At 42.1% G+C, this 22,012-nt stretch overlaps 1 protein-coding gene across 4 annotated transcripts in view; it reads right to left on the minus strand.

Annotated features, from left to right (window-relative positions):
- Positions 1 to 22,012, minus strand: part of Epsti1 (epithelial stromal interaction 1) — a 103,651-nt gene that overhangs the window by 21,103 nt on the left and 60,536 nt on the right. For 2 of the 4 annotated variants that reach the window (XM_040757803.1, XM_013114015.3), the window contains 3 exons: positions 21,004 to 21,097; positions 7,185 to 7,217; positions 5,302 to 5,385 (listed from right to left, as the gene is read on the minus strand). In XM_040757803.1, the coding sequence (XP_040613737.1) occupies positions 5,302 to 5,385; positions 7,185 to 7,217; positions 21,004 to 21,097 (211 nt within the window). The remainder of the gene's footprint in view (positions 1 to 5,301; positions 5,386 to 7,184; positions 7,218 to 21,003; positions 21,098 to 22,012) is intronic. The other 2 variants (XM_021227674.2, XM_021227675.2) reach the window with 2 other exon arrangements.

A 22,012-nucleotide genomic window follows, 5' to 3' on the forward strand; every position in this document is an offset into this window, starting at 1 on the left:
ATTAAAGTGCCATCACCTTGGTGGGATGAATTCCTCCCAGGAGAGGATGTTCTCTCAGCTCAACTGGAGGAAAAGCTCAGCGGAAGGAGGGGGATCGGGCTGGGACAGAAAATCGGCTCAACTGAAGGGAAAGCAAGCTCAGTGAACCGACAGGAAAAGAACTGCTACCTTTGAATGTTTGTCAAGAAAGACTGAGGGGATGGGAGCATCTATAGACTGGTCTGAGGCTCCCTCCCGGAAGGACAGAGATGACGTTGGCCAGCAAGAACGAAGGTGGAAAGAACACTGGAGAAGAGGCGCCCAGCCAACTCGCAGGAAGTGAGCACCGCTGGGTGAAGTGGGATAGCCAAGAACATTATACAGCCAGGTGAATGCGTACGGAAAATGATACCGAGTGTGCCTAAGTCCCCCGTTGACCGGCCTGGGAGCACTGTCATTTAGTGTCAATATTAACAAACAGAGTACAGTTTCATTTCACCATTTGCTATCTTTTATCCAGAAACATCCCCCATCAACTATCTTACTTTTCAAAAAGCTTTCCCTTTGCCGAAGGCCTGATTCACTGCAGAAAATGTAGAAACTGCAGAAAAGTATGAAGGAAAACAAATGCTGACTCAGAAAATCCTCCGCTCCAGCGATAAGCCCCTTTAATAAGCCCCTGTATTTTCTTCCTGATTAAACACACAGATTACAGCCTCTCCCCCTGACTCACATTATCAGGCTTAGCATGTGCCAGGCATTGGGATCAACTCTCAACCTGCTTCCTCTCTTTTGATCTTAACAAAATGTCACGAGGCAAGTAACAGCAGCATCAAACACAACAGGCTAAGCTGGAGCGAGGAAACAATCCACACAAGGTGCAGTAGCAGGAGGTAGGGTTAGCAATCTGTCTGTGCTCTATTTTTAAACTGTTTTCATTTTCACAAATGTGAACACATTCCTGTCATTAAAATACGTCCATAACTACCATATGGACTTCCAGAACCTTCCAGTCTCCTGCCAGTAAACAAATCATTTCAAATTTTTATTAGTCGTTAAAGATCTAAATGTGTACATACTTCTTGTGGGCATCTCTGATTATTTCTCAGAACAAATGCATATCTTTGTCAGGCATGGTTGTTACGGATTCATCATCCCAGCCCTCTGTAGGCTGGGGGTGAGGGGAGATAACAAGCTCAAGGCTAGCCTGGGTTATTACATGCTCTGTCAAAAATAAATAAATACTATTTACAATGACTGCTTTTTTTTTAAATATGACAGTGCCCAGGGGCTTTTTAGTTTCTCTTGTCAGTAGTAATGGCATCGTGCTTGTCTATACTACTGTATAGTATTCACTAATTGCAAATTCTTGTCTCAGCAAACACATTATCAGAAGTCATATTTTTCTTAAGTTTCTGCACTATTCTCAGAGTTGAGATTCAGAAATGAACTGCCAAGATATTTTAAATTTTATTGGAAATAATTCAAATTAGCTTGGATACAACTGAAGCTACGGCATTGTGGAGTTTTCCTACTCAGGGTTAGTACCATCTCTATTCTAGTCAAATGAGTTTTTATGAATAAAGGAAATTATGCGTTAGGTTCTTTTTGTTTGTTTGTTTGTTTCAAGCTACTTAATGGTTTTTTTTTACACATTTAAGTTCATGAGCTCCTTTTTCTTTCACTATATTTTCTAATCAATTTTGCTGGTTCCCTCTTGATACATTTCTTGTAACCACCTCTCTTATAGATTCTGCTTCATCTAATCATGCTTCAATAGACTCTCTTGGGTTATGTGGTTATATTACTCTCATCCATAAATATTAGCTTATTTCCAATAATTAGAAATGTTCCTTTTAAATTTTTATCTCTTGACTTACCAAGTTGACTAAAATAATTCCCAAAGCGTGTTCCATGCAACATTAACAGTTTTACATCAAAATAACTATGAGGAACGCTATATCAGAATTCCCAGAATGGCCTTGATTTATATTGTAGGGTTTATAAGCATCCTTATGTTGTTCATTTCTGGTATTTGAACACTAATGATATAGATTGGGTTTTAGTTTGGAAGATTATATGTATGCTAAGAATATCCTTTTTATTATGGATTATTAAGGTTTCATTTAATTGACAGAATTTGAAAGTCTGACTTGTTTTTCTGCCACTTAAAGGATGTCTGAATATATCTTCTCTTCATAGTTTTCCTATAGCAAAAATAAAATATAACATATTCTAACTTGTAGTTATCTTTGCATTTTTAGAATGAACTATTTTGTCTTGGTAAATTACTACTTAAGAGGAAAATTCTACTTTAGCTTTCTTTCAGCATTAAATCTTTATTTTTTGAAACCTTTATATCTAAAAGGCCTATGTTCTCTCTCTCTTTTCTCATTCTGTGTGTGTGTGTGTGTGTGTGTGTGTGTGTGTATAAGTGCATGTACTTAAACAATAGCTAAAAGAAGCCTAAAGTGCTTAATCCTTTTCCTTGATCTGGAATTGTTTCTAAATAAAAGGAAACAAAAGAGATCTGCCCTGTAAAAATACCTAAAGAACTTACTTCTAACATTAAGCTTAGTCTGTTGAAGTTAGGAACTTCCAGAAAACTTTCCAAATCAAGGTATTTTCATTTGCCTTTGTGCAGGTTTTAGCTCTTTGTCATTTTATGTTTTCCCAGAAAGTCATTCACTTCATGTAGATTTTCAACTTATTAGCATAGCCTTAGCTGCAGCAACTGGGTCTAATCCTCCCAAAGCTACATCTCTGGCCCCCCAGTTCTGCCTTTGTATGCTGGTGTTTGCTCATTTAATCTCTTCCAAATCATGCTTGCTGCAGATTCCTTCATCCCATTGACTTTATCACAGCATGCATGGCTGGAGCTTCAAAACAGATGCTTCGTCAAGTTTCTAATTATTAAGTTATTAATTCTGTTCTGATCTTAATTACTCCCTTTAGTTTTACTTATTGTTTCTGCTGTAAATTCCTTGGTACATAATTCATGACTTTTCTTCTTCTTTTTTAAGATATTAAATGGGTTTAACAGTTATAGTTTCCGTTCTCTGTTCACAGCTCTGCATGCATTTTCCATAAAAAGGGAGCAATACTACTTTTTATGACTTCCACAACAATTTTGTCTCCTAATTGTTTGAGTGCCTTCTGGTTTTCTTTGTTGCCTTTTCACTTTCTAAATTAACCCAATAACCATACAAAGCTCAGGAAGTGCAATCAACCTATTGGAGAGAATAGGAAAGGCCAACTAGATAAAAAAGGACAGTGTAAGTCACACACAGGACTACGTGAGCAGGGTACCCTAAAGCTGTGCCTTCATGCGCACTTCGTGAGGCAATACTGAAATCTCTGCTGAGACCACCAACTAGAGAACAGCTTCCAGGGCATTTTGGTGTCGGTTTCTTTCCTCAAGCCATCACGCCAAACAGAAGAAGAGAGAATGAGCTCAGAGAAACAGAATGCCAGGTACCCGTGACCACAGGACAAGCAGCCACACAGGACAGTGACCACAGGACAGTGGTGGCTTATCTCCGGTCCAGACAAACATAAGCAAGCATCACCAAACATTAAGAAACAAACGCATGGGAGATAAAACAGGAAATACAGTATCACATGAAGCAGACAACTTTAATATTTGGATAATCACCATCAGTGGAGAGATGAGACTATTAGACTCATAAAGCAAACTTGCTACGACAAAGCAAGAGAGGGGTTTGGGGAAGCAAATGAGTTCAATACGTATGTCAAATAAACACAGCGCAGAGAGTTCTGAGAGACTGTAGTCAGTGAGATGATCCAGTGCCTTCCTCAGAATGAGATGCAAGGCGAAGAAGCAGAAGGAACAATGAAGACGTATGGGGAGCTGATCCTGCATGTCTGGAATCCATTTGATAGATGTGTCAGGAAGGTGAGCAGCACCGGAACAGGGGAATAAGCATAGATAGAAAGCCAGAGAGATGCATGCATTTTCAGATCTGAAGAGACAAGCAGAGGCAGTGCAGCAAGATTAAAAACAGAAATAGAAACACTGTAAATCTTCTCATAATATGGGAGGGGAGGGGAGAGAAATGATTAATAAACACAACAGAGAAAATGCAACCAGAGATCATAAAAATAAAGAAAATACTATGAATGAAATGTCAGTTACATGGCGAGAGTACAAATATGTGCAAATGAACTACCAACAAGAGAAAACAAGAACATATCCAACCACAAATGAAAAGAGAGAGACCACGAAACAGTGGGAGAAAACCAGCCACTTTTATCACTGGATGTATATTTTAAACCAGTGACACAGAGGGGTAAAAACTAAGTGCTAGGAAAATGCCACATAAATGCTAAGAACAATGAGGTACAGGAAATATTAGATAAAATACAGAAAGCGAAAGATAACTAATGAGAAGAACATACTATTTCAAATCGATTAACCGTCTACACTGAAAGGCAACCTCCCTTAGTCTCATTGCCCAAATCCACATCCTACATTCATTTCCACCAATTACAACCAAGGAGAATGGAAACCCCCCTGGACAGTGAGATGAACTAGGGTTGGACCCTTGGCCTGGCCTAGCCCCTTCATTTCCTGGCACACAGGCCACACAAAATAGAGTGGAATCCCCTAGACAAACCAGGAATGTAGCACAAGAGTAGGCAGCCAGCACTATGATGAACCACACTGCAGTTCTTAACTTTGCATGTTTCCCTGCAGCACTGGTTACCACACTGTCCTGAATGCTTATCAAATTAAAAGCTCAATGCTTTACTCCTCTGCCTCCTTTTAACTGACTTTATGCTCCACTATCAGAGCCTGCCTATCAAAAGGATGTGTGGCCATCAGATCACAACCCTGAATGGTTGTAGCTCCAAGACTAGAAACTTGCAGTGGTAAAATCCAGCCAGTAAGAAGTTAGGAGGTTCTGCATTCGCCTCACTGATTTCTGTTGCTCCAACTATGTAGAATGCTTTGCATTTGCACACACGTGTGTACCGACATTTAACACCAGTTACATAAAGCCATTGGTAACGTCACCTATCCTTGGCTAATATATGGGTTGGTTGTGTTTTGTGTTCATATGTGTGTTTTCATCTTCTCTGTGAATTGACAGCACCAACTGCGACCAACTCAGTTGCAACCCACTGTAGGGCTACGCACATAGAAGTTTTGGCTGGGAGGAGCCACCTCCATAGAACAATGTGCTGTCAGTTTTTCCAAAATCATTTTAAGAATCTAAACATTTTTGCGCACCATGCCTTCAAGAGCACCCACCCAGCACCTGAAGCAATCTGCAATAACAAGGAAGGCCTTGTAGATACCTTCTGATGTTGTCCATCCCCCGTCTTTTGCAAGTTTTGGTTGTCTCCATTCCACAGAGAATCCTTGTATGTTTGGCTACTGGCCTATAAAGGTACAAGCAGGGCAGCATCAACTCAGCGCATCCATCTTCCTACCAAGGGACTGTTGCTAATAACTCTGCTCCATGGGAAGCGTATACTAAGCTTTCCATACACACTTGCTTATTGAGTGATTTATGCATGCATCTGAAGACATCCCTTGGGATATCTAAAAAGAAGGCCAGTGTAAGCACAATCATCCAGCACATTTTAAAGGATGATTTAAATGTTTGTTTAATTAAGCTGTAAAATTTCTCCTCAGAGATAACCGACATAATTCATCCCTTCTGGTGGAAAGCTAAAGATATTTTCAAGATTATTCCAACCTGCTGAGTGGTCCCTCTCACAGACAAGCAGTAATGGCGCTGGCTTTAGAATCGCTGCCATAGGCACTGCTCATTTGTGACACCCTCCTAAACTCTGTCAATTGGTCATTGATAACGTGTAGCTGCAAAGATGTATTTCTTTCTGAGCTTTTATCGGTACCTAAAACACAGTTCTGTTCCTGAGAGGAGGAGATGAAAAGACTTTTCTGGACCGTAGCAGTTTTTGGAGAGGATGTCCTGCTGTCTTTCCAACTCACCATCATAGCCCAACACAGTGGACTATGGACCAACTATTGTGAAATGTATGAGATTTCAAGTAGTAATGGTCTCTGACTTATGATGGTTCACTTGTGAGAGGTTTTTTTTTTCAACTTTATGGTTGTACAAAAATGGTGTGTATGCAGTTCTGATCTTCTCACAGGCTGGTGATATGTAGTAACACATTAGCTCTGGATGCTTGGCAGTGGGAGCAAGCCACACAGTCTGTCAGCCATGCAATCAGGAGGAGAAACGACTGACACCCTGTAGCCTGCGATGATGCTAAGCCAGTGTCCCTGGGCTAGATACATTACATATATTCTGACTTGCAATATTTTCAAATTACGACCTGTTTATTTGGGCGTAAACCCCATCATGAGCCCAGGCTATCTATATTCTGTGTAAGTGCCAGGTAATTTTTCTACTTCACACTAAAACTTGCAGTCCCAGCCTCCAAAAGGCAGAAAGCACAACCTAATAACCTAGTGCTCCAGAAATTCCATGAGTCTCATGAAACTCCCGGCTGCAGAGTGTGAGAAAGCCTCATATTTCAGGCCTCATTCTCTGGACTAGTAATCCAGCTGGTGCATGTAGGCTGGCTTCCCCTCTCCCCATACTATAATCTTTCTCAAGTATGTCTTAGATCATCCCTCCACTCTAATAACTATAGAAATCCATCTCCCACCATCTACCAGCAAGAACCACTCTCCAGGGATGGAGAGAAGCTTTCAGAATCACACTATACAGAAGTGTCAGGGAGAAGACTAGGGGAGCTCTGTGTGCTCAGAAATGTCTCATGCATCCATAGCCTGCCTCATCACACAAGCAGCCTACACACCATGACTTGCACTTGTCTCTATCCCCAGATGGTGGAGTTGTGATAAGCCACAGTGGGTGGGTAGTGGCTCTCTCATGCACTTTTCCACTTTCATTAGAGAAAGCTAATCTTAATCACAAACACTCTACATCAGGCCCAGGGAGCAAGGGAGACTGAGAATAAATATTATGGCTTGAACAAGGAACATGAATTCAACTTGACTACTTTCTTCATAAGTTTATCACATTGTTCTTTACCAGAATATGAGTCTTATTTTTCAGTTGAGACACAAGATGCTTATTGTGCATATGTGTGCCATATAAAAGGCTATAATAACTGAGGTGTGACATGGTACCTTAGCTATGGAGAAATCAAAGACACATGCAACCCTAATTCATACTTACCCAACTTGAATCTCTAGGCAGGACTGGAAGTTTCTGTTCAAAAGCATACAGGAGAAAATATGTTTTATTTTCTTTTTTTTCTTAGTTCTTTATACTAGACAAGTCTAAATCACTGCATTCATGTAATTTTTGTAGCATTAAATATTCACTTGGCTTAATAATTGACACTGAAGTTTTGTCATTAAACCAAGCACACTGTGATCCATTTTTCTCAAAGCTGTATTTATAATGCATTCGTTCATCAGCAATACCTGTGCCTCCTATGTGCAAGTGTTGTGTCAAAACAAGATCCCAAACTTCAAACTTCAGACTTTTATAACCATGTATGGAAGTCAGAGAGACAATGCTTACAGTACCAATGCATGATAACTGTCCTAAAAGATGAAGCTAGGAAAGATGACATTTAATCAAAAGGGTCAAAGGCGCCTTCTCCAACTGGGTGATGCCAAGCTGTGTATGAAAGAGTGAATAGGAAACAGATTAATAAAGGAGAATATTTTTCATTATGAGCCTAGCCATTAATGGCTGAGCCATCTCTGATGTCTGTGACTTCTGTTGTCATTGCTGATTCCAGGGGTCTGGGCCACCACCTGGGGGCAATGTTGGTATCCAATGGCTATACTGTCACTAGGGCCATGCCTATCTGAGTGACCTTCACCTGAGGCCATGGTGATACCCAGACAGAGGCTACTGTTGAGGACAATGTCTGGATCCATAGTCCTACCGCAGCAGGGGTCTGTGTTGAAGTATGTAGCCCATGTTGTTACCAAAGGCCACACAGAAGCCTGGGGTCTAGGCCATAACCTGTGGCCTTGTTTGTGTCAAAGGGCTGTACCACCACCAAAGTCATGCTGATCTGGGAGGCATGTGCTGCCACTTAGGGCCCTAGTGTTGTCCAGGCCCAGCCTGCTGCTGAAGGCCATGTCTGGGCCTGTGGCCCTGCAGCCTCCAGGAACTGAGTTGACATCCGTGGCTCCTGTTACAACCAAAGGTCATATCTGTGTCCATAGCCCTATTGCAGACAGGTTCTGTGCTGATGCCAAGACTCCCGTTACTATGGAAGGCCGTGCAGACATCAGAGGTCTGGGGCCATGTTGGTGTCCAAAGGCCATGCCACTGCTGGGACTGTGATGATCTGAGTGGCCTGTACTGCCACCTGGAGCAAGGGTGACATTCAGATCTGGCTACTGCTGAGGACTATGTCTACATCTGCCTGTGATCCTACCACAGCTGGGATCTGTGCTGAAGTCCAAGTCCCATATTGCCACCAAAGGCCACACAGAAGCCCAGGGTTAGGGCAGCAACCTGTGGCTTTGGTGGTGGTTGAGGGATCATGCTACTGACAGAACCATTTTGATCTGAGTGGTCAGTGCTCCCACCCGGAGACAGGCTGTCATCTGGGCGGGAGGTGCTGCCTAGGGCCATGTCTGGGTCTGTGGTTCAGTTTAGCGGGGGTCAGTGTTGATGTGTGTGGCCTGTGTCACCATGGCCATAAGAACCATGCACGATGAAATCGGAGAGACATGCTGAGCCAGCATGCCCTTCACTAGCCCAGGCTGCTACAGATGGCTCTGCCTCCCATTAGACACTGCGGCAAGAAAACTGGGCCTGACCCTCAGAGGAGAGCCGGCTGGCCCTGCACTTGGGAGAGATGGTTCCACCGCTCACAACAGGTGACACCCTGAGGGCATGGGCATAGGGGAGCTGACTCCACCCCCTCACCTCAGGTGGGTGGCCCCAGTGGCCTAGACTGACCAGCTCAGCTACCACCCAGGACCTCAGCTAGGCACACCCTAACATCTGTCCCATCTAGGGCCTGCTGGAGCTCGTTTGTGAAGGCGCTGGCCCTCTGGAATGATACTGGCAGGATCTCTGACTCGGGGCAGCCACGGGATATCACAGAGGATTTTCAGTGAGGACCCAATGATGATGGCATACCAGGCCAGTGACTCATTGCAATGAACATTTGCAAGTAAAGCTGGTTGGACGAAAGGGTACACTGTGTGACACACCGCTCCCAATGCCATCAGGACAAATGAAGAGGTGTTAGAGAGGCAGGAAAGAAGGAAAAGGGAAGTGGTTTGGGGTGCTTTGTGTTGTTATTATTTTTGGTTTGGTTTGTTCTTGTTTTGTTTATTTGATTTATTGGTTGTTCTTTTGTTTTTGTTTGGTGGATGATATGAAATTTCCAAAGAACCAATAAAGAAATTATGTTAAGTTTTTATTTTAAAAAGAGATTCAGCAAAAAAAGACTAAAGAAAAGAAAGGAGAATAACATCTTATGAACAAATGAGAAATCACACTGTTTTAGCTGAGATTCAGTTCTACATGGGATGTCTTCGTCAAAGCCTGACACTTAAAGGCTCATGGAAAAGGAAACAGAAAGATTGTAAGGTGGTAAAAGACTCCATGGAAAGAGTGTCAGCCAGACACAGCAGGACTGGTTCACATATGAACTCACAGAGACTGGGACAGCATGCAGGAGACATGCCCAGAGTCAAACCAGACACAATCCAAGCACAGGGAATTGGATGTGGACCCCAGGTCTGCTCTAACCAGGAAGCCGTTTGCAACTGACACCTGCTGGGAGGGGAAAATCCAATTTCTCCTACAGAGTGTCACAGGGTGTATTAACTACACTTCAGGCCAGTCCTCAGCACAAATGAACTTCAAGGGGGCATTTTTGTGGAGGTTTATTTCATTTCAACAAATGTTTTTGTCTTGTTGGCTTTTTTGTTTGTTTTGATTTCCTTTTATAGAATGGTTGCTGGGTTTTTTTTGAGAGAGAGACAGACAGACAGACAGACATGGGGGGGGCTCAAAGTCAGGTAGGTAGTAAGGTGGGAGGATGGGAGGAACTGGGAGGTGTTGGGATGGGTAAAACATGATCAAACATACTTCATGAAAACAATTAAATTAAAAAAAAACAATGTTTTTTAAAGAGTTTCCTAGTGGTACCATGCCAGACCAGTGCAGATAGGTGACTCAGAGTACGAAAATCTGCTGTCTCATGGTTCTAGACACGATAATTCCAAAATCAAGGTTACTCCTGACAACCTTGAGGAAGGGATTAATCTATTGAATCCCTACTGTCTGGCTTACAGGGTCATAGCCATCCCCTGTCTCCCTGTGCCTCCTGTCTGGCTTATAGGAGTCATATTAACCCTGTCTCTTCCCACCATTTCCTTCTACATGTTGTTCTCTTAGTTTCATGTTGAATTTCATATTGATGACCCTTGTGAAGCTGCTATCTCCATATCAGGTCCCATTGTTAAATGGTTGGGTTTAGGTTTCAACATATATTAGACCTGGAGGACCTCACTTCACCCTAAGATAAACTTTCATGTCAGATGATGGAGTAAAGATGTTTGTACTTCTAAGTATTTTCTTTAAAAGATTACTCCTAAAACAAAGCAAAATAAAACAATCTATTTTCAAAAGTCAAGAGATGTTGGGTTTGGGGAGAAGTCAGAGCGGTTAAGAGCACTGGCTGTGATGGACCAGCCTGACTCCATCTTAAGAGTAAAGGCCATGTTGTTACAAGGTCAAAACAAGTCCATTCCTATGATCATGTCTTCTGGAACCTGACACCCTGTACCCTGAAGATAACATGTTCTGCCAAATAATTTTGAGATGTTCTGCCAAGTTCTCACATAACCAAAATCTCCTTTAAGAACTAAAATCCAGATGCCCTTGGATTTCTCAGGAGCCAGTATTGAAAAGTAGAAGAGCAGGACCATCAAAACCCAGAAGCAAACTTCTTTCCAGTTTGGAGTTGCAAGCAAAGTGGTGGGTGATGGAGGAGGGGGTGATAAAAGTAGCATCCAACACAGAAAGACCAAACGATGGGCAAATATCACCTGTAACTCCAGTTCCAAAGGATTCAGTTCACTCTTGTGGCCTCTGAGGCACATGCATGCAGGCAGAGCACCCATACATGTAAGAAGTAAAGATACATGCAAAAAGAGACTTGACCCAAGAGACATCACCACTCACAGAGGGAAATCTGCAAGTCAAACTGATAAGGAAACAAAGGTAAAGTAATATGAGAAGAGAATGGACAAGCAGGGCAAGAGACCGACCGAGGTCAGAGCAGAGTACATCAGTTTCTCTTCTCTTTGATGTGACAAAGCACCTGACAAGGCGCCCTTGAAAGGAGGAAGAGTTTACTGAGGCTTACAGTTCAAGGGGACCCATTCCTCCCTGATGAGAAGGTAAAGTGGCTCGAGCAGGAACCCGGCTGTCACATTGCATTCACAGTCACGAAGAGACACTCTGGAGCGAACTCTTGTAGAGAGAACAAAGAAGGGGCAGGCCATGAAACCTCAAGGCTCGCCCCCAACTGCTCACCTCCTTCAGCGAAACTCCACTTTCTAAAGCAGTGATTCTCACCCTTCCTATGCCCTGACCCTTTAATACAGTGACTCTCAACCATAACATTATCTCTCTGCTACTTCATAACTGTAATTTCACTACTGTTATGAATCGAAATGCAAATATCTGACATGCAGGATAACTGGTATCTGACCCCTGTGAAAGGGGCATCATGACCCACAAGTTGAGAACCACTGTTCTAAAGGTTCCATGACCTCCCCAAAAGCCATCAGCAGCTGGGGATCAAGTGTTCAAATACATGAGCCTACAGGAGACATTTTACGTTCAAAACACAAAACAGACAGCCCCTCCCTTTTTTTCCTTCAGAGCTGCAGGAGGGCATAATAAATGGATATACCAGCTATTTGGGAAGCCAGATGCGTCACAGGAAAATGAAAGAAAAGAAATTATTAGAAAGTCCAAATAGTTGTTTGCCCCATCTGCCTGCCCTTGCCCTGAAAATTGAAGTGCTAATTCTCTCAACCCTAACAGGAAATCCAAAGAGCATACTCTGGAAAAAAAATGGAAGCAGACACATGTACCACATGCAGAAGGCAGCAGCAGTGGTGTGCAGGAAAGGCTGCACAGGATCCTGCATGCCGATGCCCTCCACGGAGTTTTCACCTATTTCCTGCGCTGTTGTCATCCAAATGATGAAGGCCTTGTAATCTTTGGAAAGTATTGGAAACAGATTCCTAGAAAATGAAAAAGAGTTCCCTTCACCACAAAAACAATGATATCCGTAAAACACTTAGAGGATAAAATCAAGAAAATGTGTCAGCAGGCAGGAGTTAAAGTACTGGAAGATAAATTCAAGGAAGAAAAAAAAATGCTTAAAAGAAAAAGTTAGAAAATAAATCCAGGTGGCCTGGGATTAGAGAAATGGGAATTCTATAAGGAGAAAATGAAGGGAAATGAATAAAAAGAAAATAACACTAGAAAGTTATCTAGGACTAGAAATGAGTTTCCAAATTGAAAATGAATAATAAAACCCCTCATAGTCAGTCACACTATTACAAAATATCACGAGAAGAAAGGAGGATGTTAAATTATTCCCAAGGAAAGAAGGTTTAAAAAGCTCCTTTAAGAACTAAAATCCAGATGCCCTTGGATTTCTCAGGAGCCAGTATTGAAAAGTGGAAGAGCAGGACCATCAAAACCCAGAAGCAAACTTCTTTCAGTTTGGAGTTGCAAGCAAAGTGGTGGGTGATGGTGTGTGTGTGGGGGGGTGATAAAAGTAGCATCCAACACAGAAGGACCTGAACACGTTTGCCTTCCCTGCACCTTCTGCAGCAAAACTATTAGACAAGATGTCATTTGAAAACAAAGTGACAGCACATGAAAGCAAAAGCCAAGGATACCCAGAGATGGGAGAACTCCGATAAAAAGGCAATAAAGGCGATTCCCAAGACATCCTCAGACAGCCCTTCTCACCCGTGGCTTCTCTTCACAGCTGCCTTGGGCCCTTCGAAAACCCTCCAGTCCAGGTCATGCTGTAGCTGATCCTCTGGGGATGTGACCTAGGCATGGACAAGTTTTAAAGCTCCCCAGATCAGTTCACTGGGCAGAGGAGGCTCTGACCCACTGTGCTAGAGGAAAGTTCCAGCACAACTGCTGTGCGGTAGACTGGAAGAACAAGCTGCAAGCAGAGCAGGAGTAAGATGCTGTCTGAATGGCGGGCACAGAACTGACAAGCTAGATGACAGCCACAAGATGGAAAACGTGTGCCACCTTTAATTAAGAAGCATTGAGTGGGATAGCCAGAAAGGCTAAAGACAGTTTCCTTTGAACATTTGATTAGGAAAATACCAAAAGGAAACAGAATCATCCCAAACATTTAAAGTTACAAAAGACAGGAACTGCAATACTAACTAACTGGCTGGGCAAGGAAAAGACACTCGGAGAGGTCATAAAAATGGGAAACTTAGAACATTGGTGATATTGAGGAAACGAAGAAGAAATGAGTTGGCAAGTTTTGGAAGTCATCGAGAGAGAGCAATATATACCTGATAACAGATATTGCCAAAAACCTGGAGGGAGCCAAAATGGTCTCCCAAAGCTGTTTCTACCCTGATCCCTAGAATATGCTAATATCACTACATAAGACAATAGGAACAGTAAAAAGGCGGGATCTGGAGATGGGAGGCTAGTTTGGTATGGCTAGGTTGACCCAATGTAATTGCAAATGTCTACAGGGAAACAAGGCAAGGTCAGAGCAGGGAGAAGAGAGCATGGAACAGGCAGCCAACAAATGCCTAGAGTCACAAGGGGTTGCAAAAGCAAGGAACCGATGCCCACAGTCCCTACAGAAGGAAACAGTCTTGTAGATTTTAGTGTCTTCAAACTCATCTTGGATTCCTGGCCCCCAGAAATGTAAAAGAATAATTGAATTCACTTATATAGGAAACGGTACAGTCCTTCTCAACCTTGGCTGCACTTCTATTAATCTACCCACTATTAATCTGCAGTGTTTTGTTGTTGTGGAATATTAGTTGAAGATGTGTTACATTCATTTACGCTGTGGAATATTTGTCTAATGATGCAAAGCTTGTGTTGTATTCTTTAATGTTGCATTTGTTTAACTGTGTAGCTGTGTTACTTTGCCTGTATAAAACACATGGTTGGTCTAATAAAGAGCTGAATGGCCAATAGCTAGGCAGCAGAGAGAAATAAGTGGGACTGCCAGGCAGAGAGGATAAGTAGAAAAATAGAAGAGGGAGGAGTATGAAAAGGAGGAGAAAAGGGTGCCAAGGGTTAGCCACCCAGCAACACAACCAGCCATGGAGTAAGAAGGAAAGAAAGAGATCCAGAATAAAGAAAGGGATAACTCAAGTTAGCAAAGCTGGCTAGAAACAAGCCAAGCTAAGGCCATGCATCCATAAATAAGAATAATTCTTCCTGTATTTATTTTGGAGCTGGGTGGTGGGCCACCCAAGAGCAAAGAGTAAAAAATAAACCTTTCACAGTTTGCAACAGCAAAAGCAGAAAATACAAGGACTTCCAGGTTTTTGGAGCAAACATGGCAAACATAGTGGAGGAAGTACAGACACATGAGCATCATGTAACATTTTAAAGGAAGGAACACGTGACCTGTGGATAAAAATGGCAGAAAACTCAACCATATGGAGCATATAGAGCAGAGTGAGCAGATAGCCACTGGACAACTTCTCTCTAACGTACACATGCACATACAACAGTATTCAACAGCAAGTGCAGACTCAGGTCTGGAGTGGGGATTCAGATGTATCTGCAACTCTGTATGTTCACAGATGACCAGTGCTGCTGTGGGTCCAAGGAGCACACATGAAGTAGCAAGAATCAAGGCTAGTCCTCCAAGACCTTAGGGGATGGTGAGGGGACATCTAAAGAAACAGGAGCAAGGAGCAGGGGTGTTGTAGGTAGAGAGGTGTGCAAGGGTATGTGTACGTGAATGTTTCTGGCCCAGCAGGTCCCGAGGCCCTTGAGGCCCAAATAAACAATCAAAGACTTATAGTAAGTATAATACTATTAGCCAGTGACTCAGGTTTCTTATTGTCTAGCTCTGTCTTAATTATTAACCTATTTGTATTTATCTAAGTATTTCCACGTGGTCTTGGCTTACTGGGGAATGCCAGACCTGCTACTCCTTTGCCTGCTACATGATGACTGCTCAGCATTCCACAGAGAAGAGAGTAATTTCCTGTTTGTCCCTGCTTATATCCTGATACTGCCCAGTTATGTCACTTCTTGTCTGGCCAATAGGCCAATCAGTGTTTTATACATTAGCCAATAAGAGAACCATATATACAGAAAAACACTCCCCATCAGGTGTGGGGAGTAGAAAGCTAAGGCATTTTGGTTTTATTTTTTAAGATCCTGTGAGGCACTAAAGGACTGTGAGGAACAGAAGATTTGGCTGTAATTTTAGTGGCACAAATATCATAGAAGTAAATCACTGTTTTTTACTGGATTTAGATCCCTCTCTACGGATGAAATCCATACTAGACCCATTATTGGGCCAAGAACATAAGGCTAAACAGTTCATGAGCATAGATAAGAAACCACTACTATTATTCTGCTAAGCTGATATAGTATTCTCATAGATCAACACATCTCTCAAACACCATTAGAGAAACTTCGATTGGCAATAGATAGTGGTTAGCACAGAGACCCACAGCTAGCCAAGGTGCAGAAAATAAGAGACAACAGAACACTAAGCCCTAAATGAAATATCTGGAGCAGACCCCTCTTCCCAAGGTACAGGGATCATTGTGGAACAGAATGGAAAAAGTGTAAGAGTCAACAGTAGATAACTACAAGGAAATATTGTCTTCTGGAGAAAGCAGGGAAGCTACATAGATGAACTCACAAGACCCGTGCAAACTCAAGCCAGACCAAATTCCTTAGCAGAGAAGGGACTTGACATGAAGTCCCACACATAGCTGAGGAGGTATTGGCCATTAATAGTTGCTAGGAGATGGAGAGACAGTTTTTCTAAGAGTGTATCCCCTAGTCAGTTGACCATGCTGTAGTAGGAGGCCACATATCCAAGAATATTTGGGCTGCACCATAGGCCTTGATAGATTAAAAAAAAAGATGCAATATTGGGTGGGTAGGAAAGGGTAGGGATGGGTCTGAGAAAAGCTGGATAGTACATATGACAAAACACATTGTACTGAAATGAAATTCTCGAAGAATATATATACCTTATTCTTTGCAGAAGAGGGGAAATAAGCAAGGACTGGAAACTACTTGGAATGTAGCTGAGAATATCCACTGTTAATATCTCAGAAAGAAAAGAATTCTGTCCCCACTGTAACCCAACACATACATGCCTACTAGACAGTGTGGCACCATTTAAGTGTAAGTAAATTCTGCAGATGTCTTTTGTCTAGAATCCTAAACCTCAAAAGAGCTTTACTCTAATGCACAAAGGAATTTTCCTGTAGCCTGTTTCATCCATATAATGGCATAATATTTATAAATTTCCTATGTCCCAATGGTGGATATATGTGCAAATTAGGAACGTGTGTAAGAACTCATGGGGAGCTAATCTATGCTTGGCACTGAGAATTCCCCTTTTCTACTCATGTATTTTGGAAGCATCCTCATACACCTGTGGAGGGCTATAAGAGCCCATCCTTAGCTGAGGAGCTGTTGGTAGTTGATGCCTGGTGTGGAAGGCAGGATCATGGATTCATGTTTCCCAGGGAATTGGCCCTCTGATAGATGACCTATTCCCAAATGTATGGACTGAACTTATTAAACTCTACAGAGAAATATGCAGAGAGTGAGAGACTTGGGAGCACTCCATACTTCGATGTCTTGATCAAAGCCCTCCACTCTATGTGGATCTATGTAGAAGAAGAAAATTTTAAGAGCCAGAAACAGTACCGAACAGACACCTATCCACACATGAGCTCATAGAGACTGTGACAAGAATACACAAGGCCTATAAAGATTTCTCCAAGAATGGAGAAGGAGAAACGGACACAAAATCCCACCCCAACCAAGAAACTACTTGCAACATCTTCTGGGAAAGGAGTGTCATTAGGTATATCCCAGGAGCAGTTGGTCAATGAAGAAAAGATTCCATGTTTTTTATTTGCCTGTTTTCTTATTTATTGTTTTGTTTTGTCTTATTGAGGTTCTTTTTTTTTTTAGTTTCGGGAGTATTTTTTGTTTTCTTTTTCTTTTAGGAAAGAGAAAAAGAATAAGAAATTGGGTGGGGAGTCTCTGGGAGGAGCTGGGGGAGGGGAAAGAATTTCAAACTATGAAAAAAAGATTTTAGTAAAAAAATAAATTTAAAAAAGAGAAAGAAGACATGAAGTTGGGGGAGATGTGCTGGTGGAGCTGGGCAAGTTGCAGTGGGGAGTGTAGCGTAGATGTGATCAAGACACATTGAACATACATATGAAATATTGTTTTTAAAATATAAGGAGAATTTTTTTCAGAAAAGTTGTATTGAAGAGTATAATGAAATTAGGAAACAGACAAAAATAATTTAAATCCTCTCAGCTCCTCATACACAGGCAGATGGAGTGACACCCCACTCGCATTCTGAACATGGACTAGCAATCCTCTTAACAGAGAACAAATGGTTCCCTCCGAAGTGCAATGTACATATCTGACTTTCCCAAAGCACTAGAAATGGCTGCACAAAGCTTTCTCAGAGTCCTGTGCATATGGATTAGACATAAGGATAACAGCACACTATGGGTAAAAACTCTGGTAAGTATATTGAACGCTGAAAACTTATTAATAGTTTGATGTCAAAATTGAGTATCTCTTGCATGCAGCTCATGAGGAACCATCCTAGGACTGACCCTGCTCCATATTTCCTATTGATAGCTCGAGGATGGTGCTACACACGTACTAATCAATCCACAGAATGTGCAGCTCTGGGAGACACGGCTGATGCGTTATAGACGACACTATTAAAATTCAGGATGGTCTTGTGAAATCAAAGAAACAAGTTGAAATCAATGGAGCAAGCAGACACAATCACACTGATGTTTCACACCACAGGACTCCAAAGCTCCTAACTAGAGAGCACAGCATGCTGGCAGGCAAAACCCAAAGGAAGCCCATCCCATTCTTAGCTGTCCTCCTTGTTCCCTCACAGCCACAAGGCTATCTAGACACACTTAGGACTTGCCCTTCATGTTGCTGGAGTTTCTTTGTCCCGCCTGCTCCCACAGCCCCTTCAGCCCCATAAACACAGATGCTATATTAGTTATAAAACTGTTGGCCAATGTCTAGGGCTTCTTATTGGCTAGCTCTATCTTAATTATTATCCCATTTCTATTAATCTAAGTATTTCCACATGGTCTTATCTTACCAGAGGAGGGTCTGGACCTGTTACTTCTTCCTTGGCTACATGGCATCTCTTTGTGCTCTCTCTCTCTCTCTCTCTCTCTCTCTCTCTCTCTCTCTCTCTCTCTTCCTCTCTCTCTCTCTGCCTACCTTTCCTAGAATTCTCCTCTCTCCTAGTCCTGCCTCTCTTCCTGCCTCTATTGAATAAACAGTGTTTTATTCATCAACCTTTAAAAGAAACATATACACAAAAGGGCATACCCCATCATCTCCACACATAATTTAAGTCCGTGACCTGCAGTTTTTCAATTCCCCCCCCCCAGAGCTCTGCAGTGAGGGGAGTGAGATGATGGATTTGGGGTGACACAATTTTTATAGAGCTCACACTGAAAAGTCTAGAGTATGCAACACCACATCAGAAACAAGGAAAGAATAAAACAGAATACTTACAGGATAGGGAGCAAGAGTGATCTTTTTTATAAGAGTGGCATCATGTACTCCCCAAGTTAGTGAGCAATAACCAAGTGTGGCCACTTTTACCTTCCAAACAGCTTTCAATACACCACCACCACCATCATCACCACCACTACCACCACCACCATCACCACCACCACCACCACCACCACATCCAGTCTCGCTTGTTGAGCTCTTCACCGTTTGTCACCTAGACCAGAACCAGAGTCTAAAGGTTCTCTGCTCTCAATTCTTTTGGATCTATCCTTCACACCATTGTCTATGTGGTCCCAGGAAAATACAAGAGATCTTGAATCCTCCTTGTTCACAGCACTTCAGGCCCATCTGCTCCCACAGTTCTCCAACTTGACACATGAATGTTCTCAATGGCTTTTCTGGCAGGAGCTTCACCAGCTTCCTGTTTGGGCCATTTCAAGGTATCTCATTGTCTAGGTCAGTGGTTCACCAGGACCCCTTTGTGGGGAGTTAAATGGTCCTTTCACAGGGGTCACCAAAGACCATTAGAATATCTGATATTTATATTATGATTCACAAAAAAACTTATATGAATAGCAAAATTATAGATATAAAGTAGCAACAAAACTGATTTTGTGCTTAGATGGTCACCACAACATGAAGAACTATATTAAAGAATCATAGCATTAGGAGGGTTGAAAACCACTGGTCTTGATGATATTACTAGCTTTGGGGGGCTGGAGGTGCTACAAAACCTGGACAATAACCTGCCCCACCCAGGTTGCCATGGATACCTGAGTTGAGGAAAGCTCCTCAGGGCCCTGCTTAGTCTTTGATCCCTTGGTTTATTTCTCCCTTGAATCTATGTAAGTCATCTTCCCAGCACCATGCTTTTTCCTTGCTTGTATACCTTATGTCAATGAATTCTGACACCTGGGGTAACTCTCTTCATTTTTGTAACTCATTTTTGTCAGCTTCCACTCAGGTGTGCTCTACCAGGAAGAGCCTGCATACAGCCTGACACACATGCTTCTTTCTCAAAAAGCACTGGAGTTTTCTGATGGTGTGGAGCTGGATTCTCAGCACACAGTTTCCCAGTATTGGTTTATCTCTTGTTATTAGGGTCATTCAGTGTAGAATGTGAACTAGACCTTATGTAGAAACAAATGTTTGGGTGAGGTGAAGGAATCAATGTCAGCATACTATATACCCAACTGGCCAAGTTTACCTACCTCATTTACCATTGCCAAATTATGTAATCAGCCTATGAACCTGTCTGAGGATGAAGAATAAAGAAAATGTGGTAGAAATACTATAGTAGATTGTCTTTCACCATGAAGAACAAAATTGTACTGTTTTCACAACACTGGATTGAATAGGAAATTATAATGTTAAGTAAAATAAGTGAGATTTAGTTAAATGTCAAATGTATATTTTTACATGAAGAATCAAGATAAAAAAATCAAAGCATGAAAATGCAAGGACTATTTGGGAAAAGAAAAATGAACAGGAACACTAGATAGAGGGAGCATGGAATTAATGAGAAGAGGGTTAATATGACAAAAGTATATTGTATCCACATATAAAATTATTAGAATGAAACCCATTTTTCTGTACAAGGTAAGAGACTGGGAGGGTATAGGTGGACAGCTGGGTAAGATAAGGACTTTTCAGATGCTTATGTTATGATAACATACATATATATATAATACAAGCATTGTTTTATATCATAAGGGGCAGTTGGTGGGGATGGGTCAGGGTTTCAGATCATTCTGTACTGTATCTTTCACTCTGTGCCCTGAATCTTTGGTCTCTAAACATTTCTTCAAAAGGTGCCAGTTTAACCAGAGTTTTCTCTCCAGCCTTCCAGTTCCCAAATAACCACTCTGAGGTTTAATTACAAACTGTTTGACCTATTAGCTCAGGCTTATTATTAACTAGCTCTCACAACTTAAATTAACCCATTCCTATTATCCTATATTTTATCACAAGACTCATGGCTTGTTACCTCCCATCTTGCTTCCCCAACGTCTGCTGGAATCGCCTTGACTCTACCTTCTTTCCCCCTGTATTTCTGCTTGGATTTCCCGACTGGCTCTAATCTGCCTGGTTATTGCCCAAATCAGCTTCTTTATTAACCAATGTTAATAAAACATATTCACAGCATACAGAGAGACATCCACATTATGCCAGACAGGCCCCCACATGAATTTCCACTCACCCAAGTTGAGGACTGGTCAGTATGAGGAACACTTTGACAAGCACTTCTGTTTCTTAGGTTTGGGTCCAGTCTGCTCAAGAACGCAGCAGTTTTTCTACCAGGAAAACAAACAGGAGTTAGTGCTCAAAATAACAAACAAAAAAAACTAGAAACAGTACTGTTTACTGTGCCTTTGGATACCAGCCTATATTTTCGTGGGATGATGCCTTAAAATATCCTGGGGAGAACAAAAGGTGAGAGATCAAGGTGCGGTAGAAAATCCAAAGTAAGTGGTTTTGCAAGATAGCATCTTGAACAGCATATGTTTTACAAATATAAAATTAGGTTTGTGAAATGTGAACCTGTTATTTCAGATTTTGCACTTTGTGTTATCGACAGAGATACATCCTCCCTGTGACTTCACAGGATGGTGTTTAATTTCCTCCATGTATACCTTGGGCTTGACATCAGACTTCAGTATAGACCTGGGGAACACTAATCCCCGACAACATCTCACTCCACTTCAGCTTTATATTAAGCCCTTACCCCTCCAGGGGTCTTTCTCTAGTCATCTCATCTCCTACATGGCGCTGCTTACTCATAGTGCACACCAAGCCCAGTGGCCAGCAGTTCTCTCCATCTACGGACTATGAACCCTTGAAGATTCTGAAACAGAAATAAACCTTTCATTCAGATGCAGAATGACATCTCAAAACACACACACACGCGCGCGCGCGCACGCGCGCATACACACACACCTTTACATTTGACTCAAGGGAAGAGATGAACTTCCTTTCTTGGGGGCTCAGAAATGCTGCTTGGACTGAGGAAATGTCTCAGTCAACAAAGTGCTTGCTGTACAAGCATGCTGACGTGAGGTCAGACTCCCAGGAACCATATAAAAAGTTGGGCATGGTGACACATTCCTATAGTCCCAGTGCTGGCAACAGTAGACTCCCTAGGGCTTGTGGACCAGCTAGTCTAGCCAAATCAGTAAGTTCCAGATTCAAAAATAGGTCCTAGATTAAAA

The sequence above is a fragment of the Mesocricetus auratus genome, unplaced genomic scaffold, assembly GCF_017639785.1.
Source record: "Mesocricetus auratus isolate SY011 unplaced genomic scaffold, BCM_Maur_2.0 Super-Scaffold_2245, whole genome shotgun sequence".
Lineage (NCBI taxonomy): Eukaryota > Metazoa > Chordata > Mammalia > Rodentia > Cricetidae > Mesocricetus > Mesocricetus auratus.